The sequence below is a fragment of the Zea mays genome, chromosome 10 (assembly GCF_902167145.1).
Source record: "Zea mays cultivar B73 chromosome 10, Zm-B73-REFERENCE-NAM-5.0, whole genome shotgun sequence".
Taxonomy (NCBI): Eukaryota; Viridiplantae; Streptophyta; class Magnoliopsida; order Poales; family Poaceae; genus Zea; species Zea mays.
Window position 1 is genome coordinate 2801784 of NC_050105.1, and position 20135 is coordinate 2821918.

Sequence of the window (20135 nt, forward strand, 5' to 3'; positions counted from 1 at the left end):
TAATCTGCTTAGAGATATGGAACTTACAGAATTAGAGGAAGAAGTCTCATATGTGGGGGAAGATGTGATATCCCTAACAGAGGTAGGGGAGAAAGAACCTCAGAGGGTGGAAATAACTGAGAAGGATGTTGCTATGACAGAGATAATGGTTGAATCACATGAACTGCACGAATTTTTTTTTGAACGTAATGGCAGGAGCTCTGCCTCTCAATTAAGAAGAATGGAATTGACCCAGTTTTAAGGAAAATCGGGCCCAAAACCTACACAGAGCGCACAGTAGAAAAACCGGCGAAGGAGCTAACAAACAACCTAGACAACGACAGTCCCCACACACAGACACATCTAGAGTCATCGTTGCCAAGCTCAAAAAGAGACGAGCAGCTCTGACTTCCCAAGACGAGCCGCACACTGCCAAAGCAACTCGACGACGCTTACATCCAGACATCGACGCAAGGAATAAGACCGCGGCGCGCCATCGTTGCCAAGCCTCAGCACACCCACACGAGGCAGCTCCGATTCTTCACCACGAGCAAAGACCCACAACGCCGAACCCCGGGAGCGAGCAGACGCCAAAAGCGACAAAGGCCCGAACACCATCGAACCAAGCGGAGTGACAAAGAGACTCCACAACACGGACGAACACACAAACTGGAGGTCTCCTGGGCCGCGCCTTCAAGAAGGAGAAACGACGTCGAAAAGCCATCGCCGCCCGCCTGGTACAAACCAAGCAAAGTTTCCTCCGAAGACCTAGAAGAGCAGTGTAGATCGCCAGCAGCAAGGAGAAAGCTGAAGGGTCAGCCACGCCGATGTCACCCCGCCAAAACTCATAGTCGGTCTTGGCCCTCCCTTTGTGCACATTGGGAAGTTCTGTCCGAGAGATAGATAAATCCCAATAAAAACTCGGTATGTAAGAAAGGCTCCCCCCTAAGTGTGTGCAGGATTATTTGAAGCTGAAGATATAACACACATAATATATCAGAGTTTGATGGAGAGTTTCCTACAATCATGGTTACCAAGGCATACAAGAGATGATCCGTAGAATAAGCGCAGCAATATCCTCGATCAACCACACACAGAGTAATTTGATCTAAGACATAGTTCAACCCACAGAATATTACAGATAATAGTCCACAGACATACGACATAGAGTTAACAGTTCGAGCCAGTAGTCCACAGACATACGACATAGACATACGACATAGAGTTAACAGTTCAAGCCAGTTCCAAATGCGTAAGACATAAACTAATGCATGTGACATAAAAAGGTAAATATGCATATGCATGGTCTTAATGTCCACATAGATCACCAACTCCCCCTGAAGGAGACACTTGACAACTGACAACTTCTCTTCTCTCATTACACTCTCCCCCTTTGGCATCAATTGCCACAAAGGAGAAGCCTCACTGATCACTTGGTGGAGGATGCATGTTGTAGTAGTGAGTGCTGAATGTGTCAAAAAGAGAGGAGAACTGGCCAAAATCTTGCTGGAGTTGTTGCTGCCTCTGACTGATTTCCTGCATGCTGTCATTTGTAGAAAGATTGTCAAACTGGCTGGAGAGAGCGCCCATGTTATCTTGAAAACTCTGTTGCATATTATTCAGCCTGGTCATGATAGGGTCAGTGACATTAGTGTGAATGTGATCACGAAACTCAGAAAATTCAGAGTTGAGCGCATCCCAGTTACTGTCAAAGCGAGATTGCATGTCATCGAGGCGGTGATCCACATGTGTCATCATGCCCTCAAAGCGAGTATCAATATGAGTCTCAAGCCCCTGCTGCATATTGTGAAAATAAGGATCAAAGTAGCCTGGACCAGGCTCCCAATATTGCTGAGGCTGAGGAGGAGGTGGAGGAGGAGGCATCTGCGCGCCCTCAACATCAGGAGCTGCTCTACCCTCATATCCAGGGTCTTCCTCATTATCTGGAAAGGGAGTGAGTGGCCTGGTGAGAAACCCTATCTCATTCTTAAAAGGTCTGAATGGTGTGTGAACAATCTCGCAGGGGCCCTCAAATCTTGTCTTGGATTTGATGAGAGCCATAATGTAAGGAGCATATGCTAAATTTTGATTCTTGTCCATTTTCAAATCATTAAGCTGTCTCATCATGAAAAGAACAATATTCATGACTTCACCATTCATGATGTGCTGGATAATGTTCCAAAATTTATCTCGTATTTTACTCTTATCACCACTCTTGGGAAGAATGGTGACTCTGGCAATCTTGTTGATTACAGCAGGATGATGCCTGAGTCCTTCTGTCTCTCCAAACCTCCTGGGTATTCCTAGCCTGGCTGGCTCATAGAATTGCACAAAATCCTCAAAATTATCCTCAGTGTAGAGATCCAGCCCAGCAGAAATGGTGCCATAGTTCAGACTGTTGGCAGTGGCAAAGTCAGCAAAAGAGGCAGAATAGCGCTTGAAGCCAGTCATCCAAGTGATAGATTCTTCTTCGATATCAATCTCTGAGGTAGCCAGGAATTGCTTAACAGCCATTTCATTGAAGTCTGTGCGTTGCCCCATAAACTGATACAGTCCACACGTTTCAAACTTAGGGATCAGACCCTCCATTACTGATTGACTTAGTAAGAAGGACCAATCAATCACCTGATGCTTATGAAAATTTGTATCCACCAAGGTGCCCCAAAAGACATCAAACTGCAGCTGAGTGTGGAAAAATTGAATATTGGTGTCAGATGGCAGAGTGTACTGGTTCACAGTCCGCCTTGAGCAGTACTCAGCCATAGAAAACCTTCGCTTTGGAAAGGTCCATCCAGAGGTGTCAATGGGATAATCAGGATGGACATGGGGAAAGTCTTCAGTATCCATTGATTCAGTGCCCCCAGCTGAGGATTGGGCCTCTGAATCAGTGGTCGGTGTATAGTCATCATCATCTCCACGGGGGCGCTTTGATTTAAAGCGACCTGCAAGTTTCTTGCGGAGTCCACCAAAACCACTGCAATAATGTGACAGACATCCATAGATAAATAGTTGATACAAAGCACCACAATAGAAAGGAATAGAGTTGCATTGCTCTGCCAGGGTCCGGACGGTCCGCACTAGGGGGCCGGACAGTCCGCGCCAGAGGCTCGGACGGTCCGCGCCCACCAGGCGGACGGTCCGCGACCGACCAGGGGCGACTCCAAAGAACCCTAGCCGCCACAAATGATGAAGTGATGATTGTGCAGAGAATACCCAGCCAACTGAGTTCAAAAATTTGCACAGCATTCATAGTGAGTAATACCAGCAATCCCACCAATCAGATTTTCAAAACTACTGCTCAATTTCAGATCAGAGAGGAAACCCAAATAATCTCAAAACTTGAAGAAATTTGATGAAGTCCACAAGATTTATGAAATACCGTGATGAAGACATGTTGATCGAACGGTGCCACAAGCTGTCGGACTGTCCGTGCGCAACATCACTTCTCCGTCCGCACACAATTGACAAAGGAGACTATTTGGCAAGTGGAGAGCAAGAGAGAAGGAGCAAGGAACACAAATGACAAGGCTGCGGTCTCTGTCTGTTTTTACTGCCTGACGCGGACGGTCCGCGCAGGTGCGGCGGACGGTCCGCGCCCTAAAGAGTTCAGACGGTCTGCGTTGCTGATCGGACTGTCCAATTCCTGATGCTGCGGACGGTCCACGGTCCATGGGCGGACGGTCCGCGGCCTGATACTCAGTTTTCCAATGTCTGTCCACTTTCTGATTTTGAATTTCAAATCCGAATTGGTGCTCATAAATGGACATTTCGACCAATCAAAGAATTAATATGCATGCATATTCATATTATGTAATTGAGTTATGCAAATTTTTGCATTAAACTATCTAGAGCAATTTAGAATGAAAAATGCATCAATAATATCAAATAAAAAGCATAAAGAGCATATGAAGAACCGAGATGCAACACGACACATGCGTGATCAACTTCAAGCCACATTTGAGAGATCGATCACATTCATTTCACTTCTTAGAGAACAAAATCTTGTTTCATCCAAAGGCTTTGTAAAAATGTCAGCTAATTGATCATCCGTGCCAATGGAATAAATAGAGATATCTCCCTTGCCAACATGATCTCTTAAGAAGTGATGCCTTATATCAATATGCTTAGTTCTTGAGTGTTGAACCGGATTGGTAGCCAATTTTACCGCACTCTCATTATCACACATGAGAGGCACATTCTCGAAGATAATTCCATAATCCAATAAGGTTTGTTTCATCCATAATAGTTGAGCACAACAATTTCCGGCCGATATGTATTCCGCTTCGGCAGTTGAGAGAGCAATCGAATTTTGTTTTTTAGAAGACCATGAAACAAGAGATCTACCAAGAAATTGACAACAACCGGAGGTGCTCTTTCTATCAACTTTGCACCCCGCATAGTCCGAATCCGAATATCCAATTAATTCAAATTGAGCACCTTTGGGATACCATAGACCAATATTGGGAGTGTACTTCAAATATCTTAGAATTCTTTTAGCGGCTTTCAAGTGAATCTCTCTAGGTGAAGCTTGAAATCGAGCACACATGCATACACTAAACATAACATCGGGCCTAGATGCGGTAATGTAAAGCAAACTACCAATTATTGAACGATAAAGTTTTTGATCAACAATAGTACCTCCTTCATCTAAGTCTAGATGACCATTTGTTGCCATTGGAGTCTTGATAGGCTTTGCATTTTCTAAACCAAACTTCTTGAGCATGTCCTTCAAATATTTTGATTGACTTATAAAAATTCCATCTTTCAATTGTTTGATTTGAAGGCCAAGAAAGAAGCTCAATTCTCCTATCATAGACATTTCAAATTCTTTGGACATCATTTTTCCGAATTCCTCACAAAATAATTCATTAGTAGATCCAAAAATAATATCATCAACATAGATTTGACAAACAAATAAGTCTTTGCCAATTCTTTTAGTGAATAGAGTAGTGTCAACCTTCCCAATTTTGAAGTCTTTGGAAAGCAAGAAATCCCTAAGCCTTTCATACCACGCGTGTGGAGCTTGCTTAAGCCCATAGAGAGCTTTAGAAAGCTTGAACACATGGTTAGGTCTTTTGGGGTCCTCAAAACCGGGAGGTTGTTCAACATACACTAGTTCACTAATCTTACCATTTAGAAAAGCACTCTTTACATCCATTTGGTATAGCTTGATATTATGTGCACAAGCATAAGCAAGAAGAATCCGGATTGCTTCTAATCTTGCCACGGGAGCAAATGTCTCCCCAAAATCCAATCCCTCAATTTGAGTATATCCTTGTGCAACTAATCTTGCCTTGTTTCTTACTACCACACCATCTTCATTGTGCTTGTTGCGAAACACCCATTTTGTACCAATAACATTGTGGTTCTTTGGTCTCTCAACAAGCTCCCAAACTTTATTTCGAGCGAAGTTATTTAATTCTTCATGCATTGCATTCACCCAATCAACATCAAGTAGAGCTTCATCTACACGGTTAGGTTCCATACAAGATACAAAAGAGAAATGTTCACAAAAAGAAGCTATGCGAGAGCGAGTTTGAACACCCTTACTAATATCACCCACAATTTGATCAACCGGGTGATCCTTCACAATGGAATGATGAATTCTTGATACCGTTTGATAATTGCTAGTTGAAGCATTAGGAGGAACCGAAAGTCTTGAAGTACCTTGATCATGAGTATCCATGGTTTCATCATGTTGATGGCTTTGGTGATCTTCCTCATTTTGAGTTGAGGATGAAGGAATGACAACCACACTATTTTCATCATCATCTTCCTTTGGTTTTATTTCACCAATGGCCATTGTTTTCATTGCATTTATTAATTGAGTTCCCCCAACATCATCGAGATTATCACTCTCATCTTGAGACCCATTTGTTTCATCAAATTCAACATCATATGCTTCTTCAATAATACCATGAGTTTTGTTGAAGACTCTATAGGCTTTACTATTTGATGAATATCCAAGAAGAAAACCCTCATCACATTTCTTCTCAAATTTAGAAAGCCGGGTTCCCTTTCTTAAAATATAACATTTGCAACCGAATACCCTAAAATATGAGATATTTGGCTTTCTACCAATGAGCAATTCATATGGAGTTTTCTTCAAAAGCTTGTGACAATATAGTCTATTTGATGAATGACAAGCGGAATTTATTGCCTCGGCCCAATAAGAATCCGATATACTATATTCCGCTAACATAGACCTAGCCATATCAATGAGAGTTCTATTCTTTCTTTCAACAATACCGTTTTGTTCCGGGGTATATTTGGAAGAGAATTCATGTTTAATACCCTTGTCATCACAATATTCATCAATTCTTGCATTTTTGAATTCCGACCCATTATCACTTCTAACCTTTTTGATGTCGAAATCAAATTGATTTTGAGCCAATATAGCAAATGACTTGAATGTTTCAAACACATTGGATTTGTCTCGAAGAAAATAAACCCAAGTAAATCTTGAATAGTCATCCACAATCACAAGACAATAAGAATTACCACCAATACTCACAAAAGATGTGGGCCCAAATAAATCCATGTGAAGTAATTCCAAAGGTCGATGAGTGGACATTTGACTTTTATTTGGATGAGTGTTTGCCACTTGCTTCCCGGCTTGACAAGAGCTACACAATTTGTTCTTCTCAAACTTCACATCTTTTAAGCCATGAACTAAGTCATGCTTGGTTAACCGATTGAGTTGCTTCATTCCAACATGACCAAGTCTTCTATGCCATAACCAACCTAGTGAAGCTTTTGAGAATAGGCAAGTTGTGAGCTTTGCCTCATTAGATGAGAAATCAACAAGATAAAGATTTTCATGTCTAAAACCTTTAAACTTAAGATTGCTACCATCAACACTAGAGATAATAACATCTTCAACCGTGAAATTGCAACAAAATCCTAAATCACATAATTGAGCTACGGAAAGTAAATTAAAATTCAAAGACTCAACCAAGAGCACATTTGATATAGAATGATCATTTGAGATAGCAATTTTACCCAAGCCTTTAACCTTTCCTTTGCGATTATCTCCAAATGTGATACTATCATAATTTGAGCAATCTTCCTCACTCATTTGGGTAAACATTTTCATATCTCTGGTCATGTGTTGAGTGCATCCACTATCTAACACCCAATGATTCCCTCCCGCCTTGTAGTTTACCTACAAAAGGAAATCAATCTCTTTTAGGTACCCAAACTTGCTTGGGTCCTTGGATGTTAGTGACCAAGGTCTTTGGCACCCAAATAGCTTTCTTTTTGTTTCCAACAATTGAAGTACCAACAAATTTAGCATGAACACCTTTTGCATTATGAGAAAGGACATAACAATGCTCAAAGCAAGTGGAGGATACATTTTTGAACTTGGGGCAATTTTTCTTAACATGTCCCTTTTTGTGACACTTGTGACACACTTTGTCACATTCTTTCACATACAATGTCTTTTGCTTTACAAAAGCATTCTTTCCTTTCTTGGGAACATATCCAAGACCTTCACGGTTAAGAGAGCATCGTTGACTTCCCAATATGAAATTCAATTTGGCCTTACCACCATATGCCTTTTCTAGGTCATGAGTTAGAGTGTTTACTCTATCTACTAACACTTCATTCTCAACAATAATTTTTGATTCATCGAGAGCAATGTTATCATTGAGAGAAATTTTGCATTTATCACAAATAGGGTTAGTAGATAGTGGTTCACTTGTAAGACTATCAAGTAAGTCACAAGTAACTCCAATATCCTTAGTGACCACCTTAACTTCATGCACAATAGATGATTTTTGAGCATCCGCAAGCTTCTCACAATTTTCTTTTAGGTCATTGTGAGAGGTCTTGAGCTCCTCAAAAGACACTTGGAGGTTTTTATACAATTCCTTCAAGGTCTTAAATTTTTCTTTTTCTTTGTGCATGTAGTCATCGACCTCACCTAACATTCTAACAAGATCATCATATGAATAGCCATCATCATCAACATCATCGATATCATCATCATCTTTTATATCATTTAAATCGGTGATGATTTTTACCTTAGCATCTCCCTTTGCCATGAGACAATGGGGAGATGAGAAGAGTGAGGGAGCTTCCTTTATGGCAATTCCGGCATTAAGCTTGGATGAGGTGTCATCATCATCATCATTCGAGCTATCATCCGAGTCCCATTCAACTAAGTAGGCTTTGCCATCTTTCTTCTTGTTAAAGTATTTCTTTTTCTTCTTGTCACTTTCATCTTTGCCCTTCTTCTTCTTGCTTGGGCAATTCATGGCAATGTGACCGGGTTCCCCACACTCAAAACACTTTCTATCATTGAAAGCATTTCTTCTAGATGTTTGACCTCTTCTAGGTTGACCTCTCTTCATCTTCATGAATTTATTGAATTTCCTTACAAATAGAGCCATGTCACCATCACTCTCACTTTCATTTTCTTCATCATTACTATCTTCCTTTTCAATTGCCTTTGAGGCCTTAGCTTTGAGAGCAATTGATTCATTTTTTACCTTCTTTGCCAAACTTAAAGCATCGGCTTGCGACTTCTTAAATATATCTTGAGTGAGAATTTCTCCCAATACTTCGGTTGGAGAAGTTGTAGATAGATCACTCCTTACTAGCATTGTCACAATGGTCTCATATTTCTCCGGAAGTGATCTAAGGAACTTGTGAGTGAAATCCACATCTGGTACATTAAAACCAAGTCCCTTGAGTTCATTTACTATCTCATTTAACCGATTGAACATATCGGATACACTCTCATCTTCTTTCATAATAAATTGCTCAAACTTCCCTTTACACACATATAGTTTGGCACTCTTCACAATTGTAGTTCCTTCATGAATTTCCATTAGCTTAATCCAAATCTCATGAGCGGTTGTGAGATTCTTGATACGATTGAACTCATTTATATCAAGAGCATCATAAAAGACATTCATGGCCTGATCATTTGTGAGGATATTCTCATTATCACTAACGGATGGTTCATCTTCTTTCAACACAACAAATCCATCCCTGACAATTGGCCAAATTTTTCCACCCATTGCTCTAAGATGCATTGACATTCTTATTTTCCAATAGTCATAATTATTCCCATCAAAATGCGGTGGCTTCCCAATGTGCACATTGTTGTTACTAGCCATTTTGTTCCACTCCGGGATGATTAGATCCACAAACAATGGAGTCCTCGGCTCTGATACCACTTGTAGGATCTAGGACACCGGCTAGAGGGGGGTGAATAGGCGGTTTTGACTAAAATCAAAAACACTAGGTAAATTTAATCAATATAACAAGAGGAATAAATTCTCTAGAGACAATAAGTAAACAATGTATGAGAAACAACTACAGTGATTGAATACTTGAGGAACAATATGCAAAACACTAATTACTTGCAAGGCAATAAGTAATGCAAGAAGGTAGAGACACCGAAATTTAACCCGTGGTATCGGTGATTTGCCGATCACCCCTAATCCACGTTGAGGTGGACTTCAAGCTCTCACTTGCTCCTCTATCAAGTCACGGCTTGATCTTTGAGCCAAGTGGACAAGAAATCACTCAATACCTCGATTCCACTAATGTCACCTTTGCTGCTCCGGCGAGGTAGGCGCGAACCCCTCACAATCAACACCGAGGCTTCTCCACAATCTTCTTGGAGAGCTCGACGGAGACAATCACCCGAGCCGTCTAGGAGGCGGCAACCTCCAAGAGTAACAAGCCAATGACGCTTGCTCGGTGTACCACCTAGTGCCTCAAGAATCACCAAATGATGCAAATGCACTAGGAACCCTCAATCTCTCACTAGAAGGCAATCTCAAGCAAAGAGTGTGAGAGAGTGAGTTGGAGGATCACAAATGAGCTCAATGTGTGCAAGGAATGGCCAAGAGAGCTCTCTCACACGAGCTACCCTTCTATTTATACCCCTCCATCAAAATCCAACCGTTATGTGCAAAAAGCACATGTTCTGCGCACACGCGGACGGTCCGCGCCCTAGGGCCGGACGGTCCGCCGTACATATAACGGCTATAATTCCCGTTTGAAAACTGTCAGAACTGTCAGAAAAGGTGGGTCCGGACAGTCCCCCTCCAAGGCCGGACCGTCCGCGACCTGGCAGCAAGAAGCACCTGAGTCTCGGACCAAGAACTGTTAACACACGCAGACCGTCCGCCTATAAATCCGGACGGTCCGAGACCTGAGATAGTACTGTCCGGACTAGTCCCCCGGACAGTCCGTAGTACAAATCTACAAAATCACACAGTCCCTGTCCAAAACATGTTTGACACTTGCGGACGGTCCGCCTATCACAGCCGGACGGTCCGCGCTATAATTCAGGGACTGGCCCGAAACCAGCCATCTCTGGTCATGACTGCGGACAGTCCGGCCCAAAGGCTCGGACGGTCCGCAGTGCAAAAGAACAAAGAGACTGCCTAAGAGGTTAGACTTCGGACCCCTCTGGTGGATCGCGGATGGTCCGCCCTCAAGGCCCGGACGGTCCGCGCATCCAACACATTGCAAACTTCAAACTTGCTTATGAAAGATCTTTTAACTCACGAAATTTGAAGCGCTGTTAGTCCTCATGCAAATGCAACTACTTGATGCTCTATGAGGCACTAAGCTTTACACAGATCAAAAGACATTGACCCCTCTTAATAGTACGGCTATCTAGCCTACTAATCCGGTCAGGTATCTTCACTAAACTCCTCAAGACCGGCAAAAAACAAAACCTATATTTTACCTTTGCCTTCATCTGATCCACAACCAATGGTTATGATTCTCCAACATTTGCTGTTCTATGTGGTCCAACCCTGCATTCTTATTTCTCCAAGAACCGTTAGTCCACAAGCAGTTATCATTAATTACCAAAACATCACCAAAGGGGTCTAGATGATTCACAATAATTACGTAGTGTTGTAGATAACTGCTTGTGGACATGAGAGAGATTTGAGAGTGCCAAGACCGAGAAGAGTGTCAGATGATGGAAAAACTGTGCTTCAAAGGGCCAAGGACTTGAAGAAGTGCAAGAATCTGGAAACCCACAAAAAACAGGTAAATCTTTTATCAATGTCAATAATGAGCAGTTAATGCATATTGCTGATGTTTTTTTTGAATAAAAGGCAGGAGGTCTGCCAAGATATATTGATAAGAAGAATAGCAAGAGGTTTAAGTCAATACAGTGACCGAAGCACTAAGAAAAGGTCCAACCTTAACAGAAAATAAAAACAGACTTCACTAAATAGCTGTTAAAGGGGTAGCTAGGTGTTTGGCCCCTGCTGCCAAATTCCAAGCTGCCGCCTCACTCTTGTTATTCTTGGGGGATTCTACTTGAGTCTCACTCATGGGAGATTCTACTCTGAGTGAGGCGGCAGAATCCCCCAAGTTTTCCCAAGTAGAATATCTTCTTTAGAGGCCCCTGCCAATAATTACGTGTTAAAAGGATAGGAGCTTTTTGCAATATTAGAGGTTTAAACAAAACAGGAAGGTTGCAGTGTGTTACTGATTTTGTTAAAGATAAAAAACTGGACTTTGTTGGTATGCAAGAAACAAAAAGAGAAATTTGAGGAATTCTCTCTTAGGGCTACCTCCCGCAAGACGGTGTCGGTGCCCAAGAAGAAGTCCAAATCCAAGTCGAAGGACGAGAACAGCATCTGGACCAGGCCCACCTCCCGCAAGAAGAAAGCAACGCCACAGCCAGCCGCCTGCTAGCCCTGGCCCGGCGCCGATGAGTGCGTGTCGGGGCAGCCCATGCTCCTCTCCCACGTCTTCAAGTCCGAGAGGATCATGCTCTCCGTCGACCGCTTGGCTGGCCATCACCAGCTCCAAGCTACCGCATGGTGCGCTCCACACACAGCGTCGCGGCCAAGGTGTGGTACTTGTACTTCGAGGTCAAGGTCCTGCAGCTCGGATCCACCGGCCACACCCGTCTCGGGTGGGCAACATGGCGGACCTCGACCTTGCCTGCCCATCGGCTGTGGTGGCGCCTATGGATATGGGTACCACGACATCGATATGGTGCCAAGGTGCACATGTCTCTTCAAGGGGCAAGTATGGCGATGATGTGTACGGAAAAGGAGATGTGCTAGGGTTGTACATCTCTGTACCTCATGGGGAGAGGTTTGAGCTTCAAGTGTCTGAACGACAAGGGCAAGCCTTTTCTTGTAAAGGGCAGGATGCACGGGCTCATATTCTAGGTCAGCACTGGCTCATGTTCTAGGATCATGTTGCAACTTGTAACCCCTTAATCTAGAGAACCTCTGATCGGATAACCTTTGCTAGTAAGGGTACGTGCGTCCTATATATGGTCGTGTAAAATAATGTTTTGCATTATTATTTATATAGTGTAGTTCTAAATATGAGATGAGTAAGGTGTTAGCCTAACCAATCAGGTCAATTTGCCGACTCTTGTCTCGGAGTTATTTGAGATTGTAACAATCTCGTCGCGCGGCTTCACCAGTTTATTACTCCGCAGCTGTACTTCGCTAGTTTGGTATTATGGAGCTCAAAGCCACGCCAGATTGGGACTGTTAATCTTCTGTCCTCTGTAACCTTCTATAAGCTACGGTAAAAGTCAATTTTGTCCACGACGATGCTGTAACCAATCTCTACATTCTGGAGATGGCGGACAGGGGACGACGGAAGCGAGGAAGAAGACAGCAACGAAACGAACCTGGGAAGATAGCAACGCGACGGCTGCCAGCGCCACTTGGTGTAGGACACCTCGGGGCGGCCGTTCTCGGCGCATCGGAAGCCGACGTCGAGGAACCCCACCGCCGCCGCCGCCGCCAGCCCAGACCCAGTCCCCGTCGAACAGGTCGCACTCCTCGCCGCCACTCCCCGCCGCCGCAATGGAGACCCCACCGGCCCAGAGCCTCCCGCGCGCGGCGGCCGCCGCGGCCAGCCCCGCCATCTCGGCCTTCTCCCGCCGCCCCTTGGCCGCCCGCCGCAGCAGGCACTTCACCGGCGAGCGTGGCAGCATTGCCGCCGCCTACCTGGTGCCTCAGCGCGCGGGGCTGGCCGCGCGTATCTCCCAACCGAGCTCCTGCTTCCAGCCGTGGTCCTCAGCGCGCGGGGCTCCCTCCTCGGCCTCTGCTCCTCCCGCGCCCGGTTCCCATCGCCGCTCTCTTCCCCAGCCGCGCCCTGCCCTCTGTTCTGCTCTGCTCGCCGCGCCCTGAACCTTGCTCCAGCTCGCCGGCTGGATCTCCCTAGTGTCGCGCCCCTGCTCATCTTCCTCGCGCGCGCCTCCTCCCCATGGCCGGCAGCAGGCAGGCAGGTCCTAGCAGACTGCTTGCGTCTTGGCTTACCGCTCTCGAGGGTGATCTCCTGCTCGTCACGGTTGCAGCGGCTGCGAGACGGCGGCGCGCGCTCTGTTTTCTTGGTCTCTCGCGCGGCAAGAGAGTACTCCGGCCAGGGAAAGATTAGTACGAAGGGGTACACAACCTGCATCAAGAGCAACAAAACAGACGTTAACGGAGCGCGGGAGATTAACTGTCCCAATCTAGCGTGACTTTGAGCTCTATAATAACAAACTGGCGAAGTACAGCTGCGGAGTAATAAACGGGTGAAGCCGCGCGACTAGAATGTTACAAACTCAAATAACTCCTGGCCTCGTGTCTGCTGTTTTGATCTGCTCTTGGGAAACGAGTACATGGCATTAGAAAATTAAAGCTGCAGCTAGCTGCATTATACGTGCTCGAGGGAATCAAAAGTTGAGCCTCTCCCATCTCAATCAAATCTATAGGGGAGTAGCTCTTGCTCTTGGCTTCGCTCGCTAACAATCAGTGAACTGAACACCTTCCGCCTCCCGGTCTCCTCCCTGCCCGGTGCTGAAGAACCCTGCCGTAAGTCTACTAGCTCGAGTTTGTTTGTTTGGGTCATCTTCTTTTCTTCTCTCTTAATCTCTTTAAATTAATATCTAAAAAATGGCAGTGAGATTTGTTTGTTCTTGCGGTGTTGTTTTTCCCCCCAAATCTGTTGGTCTTATTTTCCGCTCTCCCACAATCGCTTTTCCTTAGATCCCCGGAACTGGATCGATCTGCCGCCAACTCTGAAAATCCATCCGATCCATCTCTGTCGTCCAAGTCTACTCCCCGATGGACATTATTTACCAGGACAGCAGTTGTCTTGCCCTAGAGCAGGCGCTACATGATGAAGGCGTGGGACCAATCGACCTACCTTTCATGCTTCTCAGGGCCATCACAAAAGATTTCTCTGATACTCAACTAATTGGCAGGGGTGGGTTCGGAGAGGTTTACAAGGTATGCATGTATGTTATTGGCAATTAACTTTGGCCTTGCATTGCATTCTACTTCCTCTGTTTTTTATTTGTCACATTTTCAGTTTAAAAATGAACTAGCGAGCGACAAATATTCGAGTACAGAGCAGTACTATGTTAGCTAGCAATTATAAGATGTTGTCAACAGGGAGTGCTTCCAAATGGGATGGTCGTCGCCGTGAAGAAGCTTCTTGACAAGATCGATGTCCTAGAGGCGAATTTCCAAAGCGAGGTTGCTTGTCTCATAGAGGTCAAGCACAGGAACATAGTCCGATGTCTAGGGTACTCATCCGAGACGCAACATGTGAGGGCACCCTACGAAGGAAGATTTGTCTGGGCAGACCTGCGCCAAAGGTTGTTTTGCTTCGAATACCTAAGCAAAGGGAGCCTTGCCGATTATCTGACCGGTAACATCGATCAGTCGCCACAAACATCTCATCTTTTACATATAGCAAATGTTTTGAGCACTACTATATATACATTTTCCTGGCTTGTGTCGGTGTTAAGGTTTGCATCGTTCTGTTGTGCCAGTGACTATATTTGTAGATTTTCATTATTTTTGAATTTTTCAAAGTACCTCAAATCGAGAAGATACCTAAACCAATTTTTTTTTATTCAAAGAGTCATAAAACTAACTTCTTCAGAATACCCTTTTAACAAGGCGAAGAAAGACATCGTATACATTGAAAGTCTACTAACCACTAGGTTTATCAGTGTAAAACATCTTCCAATAGATAAGTGTTTTCCTCTTCAACTACTCAAACGTTTCTTAAAGCATTCATCCACACTTTTCCAATCTACATTTCTTAGTTTCTTATAAAGGATGGGACACCTAAATATCACATTGGATTGCACCAGACTTACAACCAAATAATGATGTGCATTGTTCGATTTCTTATTGGGCATCTCCAAAGCAAAATAATTCTTTTATGAAAGTTGCCTTTTAGATCTGAGACTTGCTCAATAATTTCATATTTTTGAGCTTTCCCAAACCATGATAAAAAAAGAGAATTATATGATCTGCAATTATGCATGCTGAAGAATTATATCAATAAGATGTGGGACTACACTAGTAATATACCCCTCTTCTTTAGCCCATTTTATTAGAACTACTTGTTCTACCCCTCTTCTTTAGCCTGTTTTATTAGAACTACAAACATATCTGCAACAATGTTAAAGAGCAAAGGAGACAATTGATCTTCATGTTGAAGGTCTTTTCTGGTTTGGAAAAAAAACGCCCGACATCATTATTGACATTTCTTGCATGCTGGCAAGCCCATATTATTAATTTCTGCAGATTGCCACACCCCACATTTTGACCATACCAAATTTTAGCACAGAAAAATGTGCTTTATTTGCACGTAATGCAACCAGCAAAGTTGGGAATTCCTACCTTTGTGTTAGACTGGCATATAACTAGAATTAATTGTTGTACTTTATACTCTTCACAGGGGCATCTTTTGCACTTCAGTGGAGTGTGCGCTACCAAATAATCAAGGGGATTTGTGAGGGTGTGGGTTATCTTCACCAGCACAATATTATTCACATGGACCTCAAACCTCAAAATATACTTCTTGACGATAACATGGTGCCAAAAATCGCGGATTTTGGTCTGTCCAGGCGCTTAAGTGAAAATCAGAGCAGGATCATTACTAAAACAATAATTGGGACGCCGTAGGCTACCTAATTACCTCCGAGACATCTTTTTTGATTTGTCAACAGCTCAGTTGAATACCCGTTATTTGATTTACCACTCACTACATCAATATTTTTTATTCTTCACGCAGGGGGTATTTGGCACCTGAATTTCTGAGCAGCAATGCAATCACATTCAAGGCGGACATATACAGTCTAGGTGTTATAATCACTGAGATTCTGACGGGGCATAAGGAATGCACCAGTGTTGACAAGGTAATTAATGGCCATTTACATTAGTATTTCTATTTCTATAATAATGACTACATTTTTACGAACTACTTACTCCCTCCAGTATCCTATTAGTTATCGTTTAGGAAAGCGACACGGTCTTTAAAATGTAACTTTGACCAATGTTTTTCTTAAAATACAAATAAACTCTTAATACATTTATACTTTTATAAAAGTACATGCTAAGATAAATTTGTGTATATAAACATTATGTTTCAAAACTACATAATAAAATAGTTATTGTAGTCAAAATTTTATAAATTTGACTTAAACCTTGTCCAAAACGACAACTAATAGAACACCGAAGGGAGTAACTTGTTAGGTGTCCATATGTACATCAAGTATAGGTGGTTATATACTGTTAAACTGTGTGTGAGTGTGTGTGGGCCGGCACCACTGTTGGGCTGTCGGCCCACTAGGGTTAGGGCTGTGAGTCTATATATTGTACCACATCTATTATCAATACATCATCTATTTCATTATTCTACATGGTAGCATAGGGCTAGGGTTTCTTCTTCCTCCCAACAGCCGCCACCTCCCTGCTTCCACCCCATACCCGACTCCTGCCGACGCTGCCCCTGGGAGGCTAATCGTTCCCTCCCCGGGGCGGCCTCCCTCCCCAGCCACCGGCCCTCTCCCACGGCCGCCGAGGCCTCCCTCTTTCCCCCACCCCGTCCGTCATGGATCCGGCGGCATGGCCGCCGTGGACATTGCTCCTGCTGCGGGCGCTGAGCCGGCGACGGACCTGGGTGGCACTCTTCCTCGCAGTGTACGCCGCGCCTCTCTCCCCTCCTAGTTCACTCTGTGCGCTCCTCGGCGCGTGCCCTCGTCTCCCGCCGCTTCCACGAGCTCATACCCGTTTTCGACTCCGTCCTCGTCCGCGTCGACTGCGTTATCCCGACAACCCCCTCCTCCTCGTCCTCCTCGTCGACGCCGTCCTCTCCTACAGCGTCCGTGCGCACCCGCGGGGTCTTCTCACAGATTGCGCGCATCGTGCTCGGCAACATCGTGAAGCCCATCCAGGCGCTTGGTCAGATCCTCTCACCCACCAATTCCGCCTCGGCTTTCCGGCATCCTCCGCTTCTGCCTCTGCCGCCGAGCCCTAGTCGCCTCCTCGGCATGCTAGATCACGCCGCTGTCGGTCCGCGCCAGACCTCTGCCCCTCCCCAGCGCGCCGCCCTCCCACGGCGGCCCCTCCTCGGTGTATGCGCCCCCAGCACAATGCCCTTCCCGGCGTCCGCGCCCCACGCACAGGTCTTCTTCTCCTCGTGCGTGCTATGCAGCCACCGCAGTGCTGCCATCGCCGGGCTAGTGCAACCTCACCCTTCGAGCTTCTCCCGTCGCTGGTGCCGTCAACACCCCTTGCCAGGTCCGGTGCAGGCCCCTGCCTGGCTGGACCCGCCCCGCCGCCCACCCCTTCATCGCCTTCGTTGGATCCGTCGCTGCCGCGGCCTTCCCGGCCGGGTCCATGTTGCTGCGGCCTTCTCGGCTTGATCCGTCGTCCCTTTGGCCGGATTGTGTCTTCCCCCCGAATCCGTCGCTGTCGTGGCCTTCCCGGCTGGATCCGTCGTTCCCCTTCTATTCTGCAGCGGGCGTGGACACCATCACCGGTGCAGACGCGTGCGCTGCTGTCGGCCTCCCTGGTGGGGCTCCTTAACGCTCGGACGATCGAAGAAGCAGGAAGGTCGGCCTGCCGGTGCCCTTTTGTTGTGTCGCCCTGCCGATAGTTGACGCTCAAACGTCGACCCATCCCGAAGATCAGGCTTCTGCTGCGTGTCTCTCGACCGCGACCAACTCGATTTCGGCTACCTCGACATCTGTGGGCTATCGTCTTCTTGGAGCACACACCGGTCTCTACTCCAGCCGCAACATTCGCACCATCACGACACTGCGACTGCAGGGATTTCAACCCGTCGGCTCCTACCTTCGGCCTCTACTCCAGTCTCATCGTGTGTGGTGCCCCCGTTGCGACTGCAAGTAATGTTAGACTGTGTGTGTGAGTGTGTGTGGGCTGGCACTACTGTTTGGCTGTCGGCCACTACTGTGAGTCTATATATTGTACATCATCCACTTCATTATTCTACATATACAACTAAATATTCTTATTCTAGTTCTCTATTTCGAAATGTCGCCCCATATATACATAACTCTGACGCACTTGATTGTGAAACTAGTAGGTGCTTGAAAGCTGGACGGACATGTTTCAGACATTAGGAAGCCATCCGCTACTAGAACAAGTAGAAGTATGCGCTGAGATAGCGATAAATTGCATGAACGATGACCCGAGCAACAGGCCTACCATACAGGATATTATCTCCAGTATCGATGAAACGGACGCTCGAAGTGTCACAAGTTCTTCACCAGGAGGGCAGGTATATGATCAATCACAATAAATAATGTACGTGTTGCGATAGATTTAAATTTATTTGGTTGATATATAATACTGTACCCCTGTGAGGAGGAGCAGGTTATTACCATGGCCGGCAGCGAAAGCAGCAGCAGTAGGAGCAGGTCGCCATGCGCGTCGTGCAGGATGCTGCGCCAGCAGTGCACACAGGAGTGCGTGTTCGCGCCCTACTTCCCCGCCGAGGAACCTCACAAGTTCGCCATCGTCCACAAGGTTTTCGGTGGCAGCAATGTCTTCAAGTTACTGCAGGTCCGCCTCCTCAGTTGTTCTCCTCTTCATCATCCGATTATATTCATTCATAAATATAACTCAAGCTAACATGTATGTCGATCGTCGTATATGCATGCATCATATTTCCAGGAGCTGCCTGCCCACCAGAGAGGGGATGCGGTGAGCAGTATGGTTTATGAGGCCAACGTTCGCACCAGGGACCCTGTCTATGGCTGCGTGGGCGCCATCTCCGTGCTCCAGCAACAGATCTCCCAGCTCCAGATGCAGTTCTCCATGGCCCGTGCTGAGATCTTAACATTGCAGCAACAGATGGATGTCAATGATAGCCTACCCAGTCAAAATAGCTTTGACAGATATGGCAATGGTGATCTGAAACCTGACTCCCCGCCCGAAATTCTTTCATCGGAGGATGAGGTTGAGGAAGTTTCTTCCCCAATGTCTCCATAGAGATTTGGATTTTTCCATTATAAAGAATAGGCTTCACAAAATTGCCACTGGTCTCGCATTTCATAGACTCAGATAGTCAGATGGACCCATCGTTCATAAACTAAGTGACAATTATAATCAAAGAGATGATCTTTCGAGTGGCAAAAATCCTAATTTCTCGTGTCCCTGTGGGGATCCATTAAACTTACATATGACGATGTTTTTTATATAATAGTCAATGATAAAAATAAATAATTATCTTATCAAGAGATCCCCTATTATTATACGAATATGTTCAATTTTAATGTACATATAACTATTTCTTAAATATGAAAATATGTATAAGTGATAATATTTTTCATTAATAATAAATGATGTACGTCTAATTATAATTTAAATATGGATGGGGATCCTTGTCCGAGATTATCCCCACGAGAAAAGGGGATGAGGGAAAATTATCATTCGTTCGTAGGGATTCCCTTGACGAAATTTGGTCGCGGGGATGGCAACAAAGAGGAATTTGCCATCCGTATTTGACGCGTGTGCGGACACGTAGTTGTTGAACAACAGGAGCAACAGATAGATCCTGTAGAACTTTGAAATACTATACTTGAGCCGAAACCAAGAGATTTCCTGCAAGCATGCGCATGCGCGTCTCCCTAATTAATGTCGCTAGGTGGGTAATCTTGAATTATTGGTTTGGAATTCTTTAGATTTTGCTAATTGTATCTGAGAGCGGTCTCAATCATCCACATCATCATCCAGTTTTTATAGCATTAATTCAGCTGCCACATAGGATAAAAGTGATAAATAATTAAATGAAGAAATAGTAAGAAATTGGATCTTACGTAAGATTTGATTTCAATACGATATCTAAGACACAATGAGAGAAGAGAGGTATTAAATTCAGTTAAG

General features: G+C 44.9%; 1 protein-coding gene and 1 pseudogene across 3 annotated transcripts; one reads left to right on the top strand and one right to left on the bottom strand.

Annotated features, from left to right (window-relative positions):
* Positions 1-260: 260 nt before the first annotated feature.
* Positions 261-12865, bottom strand: LOC109943066 (uncharacterized; annotated as a pseudogene).
* Positions 12866-13595: 730 nt separating this feature from the next.
* LOC100501207 (uncharacterized) lies at positions 13596-19428 on the top strand. 3 transcript variants are annotated; one of them, XM_023301158.2, is made up of 8 exons: positions 13596-13796; positions 13971-14213; positions 14296-14637; positions 15682-15904; positions 16018-16141; positions 18334-18528; positions 18624-18812; positions 18924-19428. In XM_023301158.2, the coding sequence occupies exons 3-8, from the start codon at positions 14397-14399 to the stop codon at positions 19239-19241; spliced, it is 1290 nt and encodes a 429-aa protein (XP_023156926.1). In that variant the 5' UTR covers positions 13596-13796; positions 13971-14213; positions 14296-14396; the 3' UTR covers positions 19242-19428. The 3 variants fall into 3 exon arrangements, with proteins under 3 accessions (XP_023156926.1, NP_001349518.1, XP_035819062.1); NM_001362589.1 differs by having other exon boundaries at positions 13597-13796; positions 14379-14637; positions 18924-19391; XM_035963169.1 differs by having other exon boundaries at positions 13645-13796; positions 13971-14221; positions 14379-14637.
* Positions 19429-20135: the final 707 nt, after the last annotated feature.